Raw genomic sequence first — 8356 nt, 5'->3', positions numbered from 1 at the left:
AACAAAAACTAAACTTTGTCATCTAAAATTTAGATAATAGAACGACGAATATCATATATTAATATATTTTTACCATCCATATTTTTATTGTGGTTTTGGATTGAATTTTAAATTAAACTCATGTTACCAAAAAAAACACTACGACCAGTTTTCCATTATAAATCGTTAGTTTATTATAGAAAGCCAAATACAATTGCCTCGCAGTAACATAAAATAAATAGGTACAAAATAAATAAATACGTACATGATTTTAGTTACACCAATAAACAACACAAATAACTTATAATTACAGACATGGAATGTGTATGTCGTTACACACATAATAGGAACAGGAAATTTATACTAAAAGCACACATAACCATAATTAAGACCGAAGCTGCACGAGGAAAATCTTAAGTAATACGTTTGACAAATCAAATCTTTGGAATATTTGTAAACTGGCCTTGGATGGATGGGATGCCTAGTGACCGAACAAAGTGCTTGATAATTTGACACAATACTTCATTACTCTTAACATTACATTCAAGCCTCCAGCTTCAACTGGTCGATGGAGCTTAAAGTAGTTTCAATAAGCAGATTATAGTCCAATTCGTTTAGACTGGCTTTGGCCGTCAGCAGGTCGAGAAAGGAGTCCAGTGGCGAAAGGGCTTCGGCAGTTAGATCTGCAAAAATATCAACATTTGTCAATTAGGGAGCTGAACTGGTAAGTTTAATAACAACAAACAAATTGTGCAAATGGGACAACGACTGGCGAACACTGATCAGCGTTGCTTACCGGTCAACGATGGGTATGGATTCTACCAAGTGAGCGGGCGCTGCCTGAACACATAACTCGATATGCTCAGGACGACCGTGGTTAGAATGAAAAGCAGAAAAACCAAAAGCAGCGAGTGGCAAACCACAGTGTGGGGCTTGCCCAATGCTGGACAACATGTGTGGGTGAAGAGTGTGCAAATGAAAAGTTAAGTGTTTACGATCGGGTAACGAAAATTACTCTTACCGCTCCGCGCGTTATTCCGCGATTGATTCGCGCAGGCCGTGGGTCTCTGCTGGTGCAACACCTCCTGCTGCTGGCCCGACAGAATGTTGGCCGCATGCTCGCGTCCTCGGATCATAAGGCTGTCCGGATGCTGCCAGCATTTGAGAAGCCTTTGAGCACGTTGCTTCGGAAGAGCCGACAAAAGTGACAGCTTCCGCTCGATTCCCAGTGGGGAATCTTCAATATCTGGCGCAATTCATAGATCAATGTTAAACAGAGTCCAAAATAATTATACATTTAAAACAAACCGAAAACAATGGCCTTCATCACATCCACTTGCAGTTCGAACACATGATTCTCCACATACTGCAGAAACATATCATAGCCCAGCGCCCGATAGCCCAAATAGGTGAAGAACGAGGAGAAACCCTCGGGAAGGGGAAAAGCAATCGATTCCACGGCAAGGCAATAACGCTCAAGGATCAGAAACAGGGAGTGCTGTTGATTGGCAGCCATTTGGTCACTGCAATCATTACAAATGTAAGTGAAAACGGATCAGATTTTAAAACGTTATTAACCCACATCAACTGAAAGCCCCTCGAGGTCTCCATACGCGCATCTAGGCCCGCAGCTCGGCAAACCAGAGAGCAAAGAGCCCGCGAGAGTTCGAGCTGCGCGGATACGAACTGCGAAGCCACCGCATGCACATGAGCTGGAGCCTGGGAGCGCTCGAAAAAGGTCTCCTTCAGCCAGCGGAAGCCAGTGTTGGGCTTTGAGGTGTGCTTAACCAAGTGAACGCTCAGTTCGCGCAGATACTGAAAGTGTCGTGACTTTAATATGAATGATACCACAAGATAATGCACCAACTCACCACAGAAATGACGTGCTCCTGCTTACTGGCTGTGCATCCCTCTAGTTCGATAAAGGGCAGCACCTCGTTGCTGAATGGAAAAGCACTTCCGCTGCTGTAGTCCCCAAATCCACCAGTGCCTGCGTCTGGCGAAAGGGGCGTGGTGCATCTGGACAGAGCCTCAGGCTGGTAGCATGCCAGGCTAAAGATCAACTTCTCCGTAACCTGCTCAGCACTGAATCTTGGCTGCTCCTGCTTGGCAGACTCGTTGAGAAGGTCCCACAATCGAGTCCAGATATCCGTGCGGTAAGGTGAGAGGCGCTGCTGTGGCGAGAGCAGCATCATGCTGGTATTGTGCAGGGTTTCATGGGAGAGGCCCACGCTTATGTCAGCTACCTTTGCGTGAATTGGTCGTGAGGCTGAAGCAGTGGTCAATGGTAGAAGCCTCATCAGTGGCTTGGCATCCTCTGGTAGTCCTCGAACAGCAGCCGCATAACTGCCAGCCACAAGAGCCTCCTTCAACAGAGCCACCGTATCTAAGGAGAGCGGACGCTCCAAGATATTGTTCAGTAGCTCGGCCAACACATCCATATCATTCGAGTGCAAAAGGAAGTAGTGGATAATGCTGATTCTATTGTTCAGCGAGCTGTCATTACGGAAAGCCTCTATCAAATGGGATTTGGGCACTGTCAACGAGACCATATCCAAGGTGGCCGCATCGTAAGCCAAGGCGCCCCACTTTCGCAAAGGCACAAGCTGTGTGATATCGGGACTCCGATTGTGGGCTGCACACACGATATGGCAGTTCGGTTCGTGCTGCAATCCCACGTCCAAGAGATGGACAAAAAAGGCGGACGACACCAGCAGATGATGCTGTCCGTGGAGCGCAAATGTTGGCCTCAGTAGACGGGCCTTTTGCCACGGCACTCCGGGCATGACGCAGTGCACAACGCAGCCATGGTGAAGTAAAGTCACCGAGTAGGCAAAGTGGACGTCCTTCTGCTCCGACTGCATCGGCTGGTACAGATAGTAGTGGCAGACGAAAAACATGCCCGAGGTGTCCGCCAAAATGATAAGATTTAGCGAACTATCGTGCACGCGCAAGGGAACTGCATCGTCATCGTAGCTTGGAGATTCCTCTTTAGATCCATTGGGCAGCTTCGGTAAATTCAGGGGTATATTTAGCTGGAAGGAAAAGATGTGACCAATCCGATACCTTACACTTCAAACTATAGCCCATACCACTGTTTCTGTGGGCTGTTTTTCGTTGAACTGAAAGGCCGAAAGCGTGGGGCTTAAAGTGGGAGTGGTCTGCTCGCCCGCCTCCTCCCTCTCGTCCAGCAGACTTAGGCTCTTGGCCTTCGGCTTCAAGTGAATGTAGTAGAGGGCCTGGCACTCGGGATCCCACTGGGCCCAGCTAAAGTTCCTAGCCAGTGTTTCGTAGGTGAGTATGCTGGTGTCTAGCCGCCAAGCGCTGCCCTCGCCTCCGCCAGTCGAGCATGTTGTGGAGCTTTGTTTAACCACGCAGCTGAACTGTTTGATGGCTAAAAAAGTACCCGAATTGGAGTTATATGTGGGTTTGTGATAAATATAACACCTACATTCCTCGTGGGTAAGCACCAGGAGCTTGTCCTGCCAGCAGGTGCGCGTGGCACTCTCGACGCGCCATAGGAACTGCGTCATCATCTGGCGGCTGGTGGGCTCCGAGTTGAGGGGCGTGGTCGTGCCGCCTTCGGAGCTCCTGACCTCCACGATAAAGGCCTGATAGAGCTTGCCCTCCGTTTTCTCCACAAAGGATAGCAACGTGACACTGCTGTTAATCGTTGCCTGGACAATCTCACGGCAATTGTCGAGGGTCCAAAGGAGTCGCAGCTGCTTTTTGGTGGCGTGAAAGTGACCAATGCACGTCTCCTTACGCTGATCCTCGTCCGAGTACTCGAATATCCAGGACGTGAGCAGAGACCCATCCTGTTCCTGACCCAAAATGCGCCACTCGTTTGCCTTCTCTACGATTTTTACAGACATCCATGACGCTCTGAGTAAATAGGTCAAATACGAGCTCACCTTTATAGCCCTGGCTGGCTAGGAGACCGCAGAAGTTGGCCGCCAAGTTCTCCTGCCGCAGCATTTTTGATTTTTATTCAATATTCGTATATAAACATTTGCAACGAATTTTTCAATCAGCCTGCCAGTGTGAACGTTGCGCGGTCCTCTGAAAATACCGACTCTTGAAAACCGTTACACCCCGCCATAGGGTGTGCTGTGCAACTAAAAAAGCTAGGCAACGTATGCAAACTTTTAAATTAACAAAAATTGAATATAAAATTCGATAAAAAGATTTTAAAAAATGGTATATATAAAGATGGCTAATCATTTTTAAACTTAAACATTTCAAAACATGGAGAAAACTTTGAATTTGAGTATTTTAGATCTAAATTTTTTTAAACACAACTATAATTAAAACATAAACAATAGTCAAGGAAATAAGTAATACTAATATGTAATTTACAGTTTTCGTACTTTTTGATCTTCAGGTATATCGATATTAATGCCAACCATTTCCATCCCCAGTTGCACAGTTATAATTTATTGAGAAAGAATGCGAAACAAACTCAACTGAAATTTCAGGAAAATGCCAAGCGAGATTATAACCCTTCAATTGGGCCAATGTGGCAACCAAAGTAAGTTCTCCAAGGCGAAGTCGAGAGAAGTCCATACGTGACCGAGATCAATCAATTCCGCAGTTGGTTTCGAGTTCTGGAAGAGATTGTGCCTGGAGCACGGCATTTCCCCGGATGGCGTCCTTGAAGACTTCGCCACCGATGGTCAGGATCGCAAGGATGTGTTCTTTTATCAGGCGGATGACAACCATTACATACCGAGGGCCGTTCTCCTAGATCTGGAACCCAGGGTCATCAACAACATCATGACCTCTCCGTATTCCAAGGTCAGTGCGGAAAAAAATCTTTCTAGATCACAAGTTTTTACCAATATGAAGAACTGTTTTCCCTTATTAAACTTAATGTTTGCATTGCATTGGTAACAAAAAATGTACAACATTTTTATGTAAGCATTTCATAAAATGTACTCTTTTGCATCTTTGCATTATGAGAAGGAGCATTCTGCCATATATTTTATTGGAATAACAAAATATCCGTTTGTATTCCTCTGCAGTTGTACAACCAGGAAAATGTGTTTCTCTCCAAGCATGGCGGTGGAGCAGGAAACAACTGGGCTTCCGGCTTCAGCCAGGGTGAGAAGGTGCAGGAGGAGGTGTTCGACATCCTGGACCGCGAGGCCGATGGCAGCGATTCGCTGGAGGGATTTGTGTTGTGCCACTCAATAGCCGGCGGAACCGGGTCCGGAATGGGATCTTATGTTTTGGAACGGCTTTCCGAACGCTTTCCCAAGAAGCTCATACAGACGTACAGCGTTTTTCCCAATCAAGACGAGATCAGCGATGTGGTTGTCCAGCCATATAACTCGATCCTTACTCTAAAGCGGTTGACCAAGTGCGCGGATAGTGTGGTGGTCCTGGATAATACCGCACTGAACCGCATCGCCACCGAAAGACTGCACATCCAGACGCCCACATTTACGCAGATCAACAGTCTGGTTTCCACCATCATGAGTTTGAGCACCACCACCCTGCGATATCCCTCGTACATGAACAACAACCTCATCGGTCTGACCGCCTCCCTCATTCCCACACCCCAGCTGCACTTCCTGATGACGGGATATACTCCGCTGATGTCGGACTGCGAGGTATGATGGTGTTCTTTTTTGGTTCCTAAATGAGTATGCAATTAAAAAGAGGGAACCATTTTCAGACCAAGACAAGCGTTCGAAAGACCACTGTGTTGGATGTAATGCGTCGCCTTCTGCAGCCCAAGAACATGATGGTTTCCGCCCTGACGGACAAACAGAACCGCCAGTGCTTCGTCTCCATACTGAACATCATCCAGGGCGAGGTGGATCCATCCCAGGTGCACAAGTCGCTGCAGCGCATCCGCGAGCGAAAGCTGGCCAATTTTATACCATGGGGTCCGGCCAGCATTCAGGTGGCTCTGCCACGCAGTTCGCCTTACGTCCAGTCGTCTCACAAGGTTTCCGGATTGATGATGGCCAATCACACGGGAATCAGTGCGCTCTTCAAGAGGGCCTTAGCCCAGTACGATAAGCTGAGAAAGCGCAATGCCTTCCTCGACAATTTCCGCCGCGAGTCCATGTTCAAGGATGACCTGACGGAGCTGGACATCGCACGGGACACTGTTGACTGCTTGGTGCAGGAATACGAGGCAGCCACACAGATCGACTATCCCCAGTGGAGTCCTGCCGTCGAAGCTTCGAAAGCCGGTTAATTGATAATAATTTAAATACAACCTTCCATATTTTTCTATCAAAAATGGATGCTAATTTTTTGTTTTACTTTTATCAAAAATAATTTGCACCGTATTTTGGAATCAGTGTAGGAAATAAAAAGGTTTCCGCATTACACTTCCTAAAAGAACGTTTCGCCTGATGTAGTTGAAACAAAAACACCTCTTAACGATCGATGTGAACTGATGATCGCACCTCTACGCACAGAACAAAATATCTTAACTTTTGTGACGACGGCACGTTTTGGCAAAATATATATTTGGCCTCTAAAGTTTCTCATAGAAAACAGAACCAAATATATTTTTGGATTTTAAAATATGGTTTTGTTGAAGAATGATATCCCAACCGATCCCAACATGTTGTTGATTCGAAAAAGTCGTATATCTTTTTGCGGTCCTTATGTACATATATATAGTGTCGACTTCGCACACTCTCCAGGTGCGCTTCGTCACTACGTGGACTGCCATCCACAGCGATTACAGTGAAAGGTACTCATATTTATATATTTGATTGCATTAAGTTACTGTTTTTTTTAATCCTGAAAAGCGTTAATTTTTATAGACAATATGCCTCGACTTTTCATGTCATTTCACATATCTGTGAAACAGACTAAGCAATATGGATTTCCCATTCGTTTTCAAAAATTCGATGTGTTAACACCTTTAAAAATAGTTTTTGTCCAACATTTACCGGTGCCTATTGTGTTGTTTCCTAGATCCTATTTCTGTAAATAGGCCTAGTGTAAGTTTTTAGTTAACGTTGCAAAATGAACTGTCTTATATGATTTTAAATTCCATTTAGTTGGCTTTTTAGAAGGAAATTAGGATTACTAAACGCTGCTTTCAAAGCAAAAGAACATCGTAAGCCTAAACCATTTAGAATTTATGTTCGATTCTTTACTATCCCCGTGCTCATCAGATCATGTGCTGCGGACCCTGTGGACCCCGATGCTGCGATCCGTGTGGCGGATGCTACAACTGCTGCGTGGAGCTCTGTTGTGTGCCCTGCACCCCGGCTTACATTCAGTGCACCTTTATGCCGTGCGGCCCCAGGGGCTGCTGCTGAAGTGGGGACAAGCTAGGTGCCGAAACACGTCCTACAATATAGTACCTGAAACATTCGTAGATACCCACATGTCGTAATAAACGAATTCAAAATATGTAACAGCTTGTGTCAATTGCATTCCAGAAAATGGATTCTGTATTCAGCCTCTCTTTGGCTAAATTAATAGACAAGAGGTTTTGATTATGTTATGTATTAAGCAGTTTCAAAGGTTGCAAAGTTCGTTTATTTAATAAAATTAAATATAACTACAGGAGACTAACTTGTTTTCCTTCGCAAATTTTCGCAGTGTGCTTCTTCACTACGTGATCTTCCGTCAGCAGAGGTTTTAACCTCACGCTATACAAATTCGGCTTTTTAAATCAACAGCCTTTCATTTTCTGACAACTTCCAAATGCGAAAGGAACAAATTACAGCCGATCTAGTAGTTTTTGATTGGATATATATGTCAACACTTTGGAGTTGCCAAATACCTAAAAGGTATTCCTTCATTCTTTCCCCGAGCCTCGGTTTGAACACAACAAAAATAAAACTGGAAATCCAAATGACTAACACCTTTTGGAAATAAATTTTTTGCCGTGGTAACTTTGTAAGAATATTTTAAATATATTGTACATTAAATTCAACTAAATCTCTAATCAACCACATTTTCTACGCACTTTTCCATTTTAAGTTCCCAAGTGAGTGCGTTTCCGTGATCCCTGTTTTTTCGTGGGTTCTTCTTTCCTTTGACTCTCATCCGAACAATCCCGCTCCAAGATGTGCTGCAATCCAGGAGGCTGCTGCAATCTACCCGCCTGCATCCAGTGCACCAACTTTTGTTTCAATTGCTGGACTGGAACTGCCGCAGTGCCATGTTGCCGGAGAACTTGCATTCCGGGATGCAGTGGCAGCCCCAGGTGCTGTTGCTGACTAAAACTGAAGTTACTCAGACTATACCGCTCTTCATCTCAAATCCGAAATAAAACAATTAGAAAAGCTTAGCAACTTCCTCGACTATCAGATACCCCATGCGTGATTAATTCATTTAAATAGTTTATTTCTATCTATCTTATTGGAAAAGCTAAAATGTCTAATTGACCAGC

The 8356-nt window shown here is 44.9% G+C and overlaps 4 protein-coding genes across 6 annotated transcripts; 3 read left to right on the top strand and 1 right to left on the bottom strand.

Moving 5' to 3' along the window:
- Positions 1-148: 148 nt before the first annotated feature.
- LOC6529686 (protein pigeon) lies at positions 149-4053 on the bottom strand. 2 transcript variants are annotated; one of them, XM_015196915.2, is made up of 9 exons: positions 3894-4053; positions 3431-3835; positions 3072-3373; positions 1851-3014; positions 1562-1794; positions 1288-1502; positions 1001-1225; positions 776-922; positions 571-662 (listed from the first exon to the last, which is right to left on the bottom strand). In XM_015196915.2, the coding sequence occupies exons 1-8, from the start codon at positions 3955-3957 to the stop codon at positions 798-800; spliced, it is 2733 nt and encodes a 910-aa protein (XP_015052401.1). In that variant the 5' UTR covers positions 3958-4053; the 3' UTR covers positions 571-662; positions 776-797. The 2 variants fall into 2 exon arrangements, with proteins under 2 accessions (XP_002090679.1, XP_015052401.1); XM_002090643.3 differs by lacking the exon at positions 776-922 and having other exon boundaries at positions 149-662.
- Positions 4054-4389: 336 nt separating this feature from the next.
- On the top strand, positions 4390-7373 carry LOC6529685 (tubulin gamma-2 chain). Its single transcript, XM_002090642.4, has 6 exons — positions 4390-4510; positions 4574-4776; positions 5004-5594; positions 5660-6950; positions 7011-7069; positions 7128-7373. The coding sequence occupies exons 1-4, from the start codon at positions 4462-4464 to the stop codon at positions 6188-6190; spliced, it is 1374 nt and encodes a 457-aa protein (XP_002090678.1). The 5' UTR covers positions 4390-4461; the 3' UTR covers positions 6191-6950; positions 7011-7069; positions 7128-7373.
- LOC120321031 (male-specific sperm protein Mst84Dd) lies at positions 7131-7373 on the top strand. The gene has a single exon (XM_043206907.1). It carries the CDS (start codon positions 7131-7133, stop codon positions 7272-7274), a length of 144 nt encoding a protein of 47 aa, XP_043062842.1. The 3' UTR covers positions 7275-7373.
- A 376-nt stretch (positions 7374-7749) lies between these two features.
- Positions 7750-8254, top strand: LOC26535686. Of its 2 annotated transcripts, none has more exons than XM_015197434.3 (2): positions 7750-7860; positions 7945-8254. In XM_015197434.3, the coding sequence occupies exon 2, from the start codon at positions 8031-8033 to the stop codon at positions 8181-8183; it is 153 nt and encodes a 50-aa protein (XP_015052920.1). In that variant the 5' UTR covers positions 7750-7860; positions 7945-8030; the 3' UTR covers positions 8184-8254. The 2 variants fall into 2 exon arrangements, with proteins under 2 accessions (XP_015052920.1, XP_039228214.1); XM_039372280.2 differs by having other exon boundaries at positions 7759-7852.
- The last annotated feature ends 102 nt before the right edge of the window (positions 8255-8356 follow it).

Source organism: Drosophila yakuba, chromosome 2R, assembly GCF_016746365.2.
Source record: "Drosophila yakuba strain Tai18E2 chromosome 2R, Prin_Dyak_Tai18E2_2.1, whole genome shotgun sequence".
Taxonomy (NCBI): Eukaryota; Metazoa; Arthropoda; class Insecta; order Diptera; family Drosophilidae; genus Drosophila; species Drosophila yakuba.
This window is presented reverse-complemented; position numbering and strand designations above follow the sequence as displayed.

Bases quoted from the DNA above. Each gene is read 5' to 3' on its own strand.
- LOC6529686 (XM_002090643.3), bottom strand. From the start codon at position 3,957: ATGCTGCGGCAGGAGAACTTGGCGGCCAACTTCTGCGGTCTCCTAGCC. The intron at 3,836-3,893 runs GTGAGCTCGTAT...TAAAAATCGTAG, and splicing joins AGCCAGCCAGGGCTATAAAG to AGAAGGCAAACGAGTGGCGC. The intron at 3,015-3,071 runs GTATGGGCTATA...TTTTCCTTCCAG, and splicing joins AACAGCCCACAGAAACAGTG to CTAAATATACCCCTGAATTT.
- LOC6529685 (XM_002090642.4), top strand. From the start codon at position 4,462: ATGCCAAGCGAGATTATAACCCTTCAATTGGGCCAATGTGGCAACCAA. The intron at 4,511-4,573 runs GTAAGTTCTCCA...TCAATTCCGCAG, and splicing joins GGGCCAATGTGGCAACCAAA to TTGGTTTCGAGTTCTGGAAG. The intron at 4,777-5,003 runs GTCAGTGCGGAA...ATTCCTCTGCAG, and splicing joins TGACCTCTCCGTATTCCAAG to TTGTACAACCAGGAAAATGT.
- LOC120321031 (XM_043206907.1), top strand. From the start codon at position 7,131: ATGTGCTGCGGACCCTGTGGACCCCGATGCTGCGATCCGTGTGGCGGA.
- LOC26535686 (XM_015197434.3), top strand. From the start codon at position 8,031: ATGTGCTGCAATCCAGGAGGCTGCTGCAATCTACCCGCCTGCATCCAG.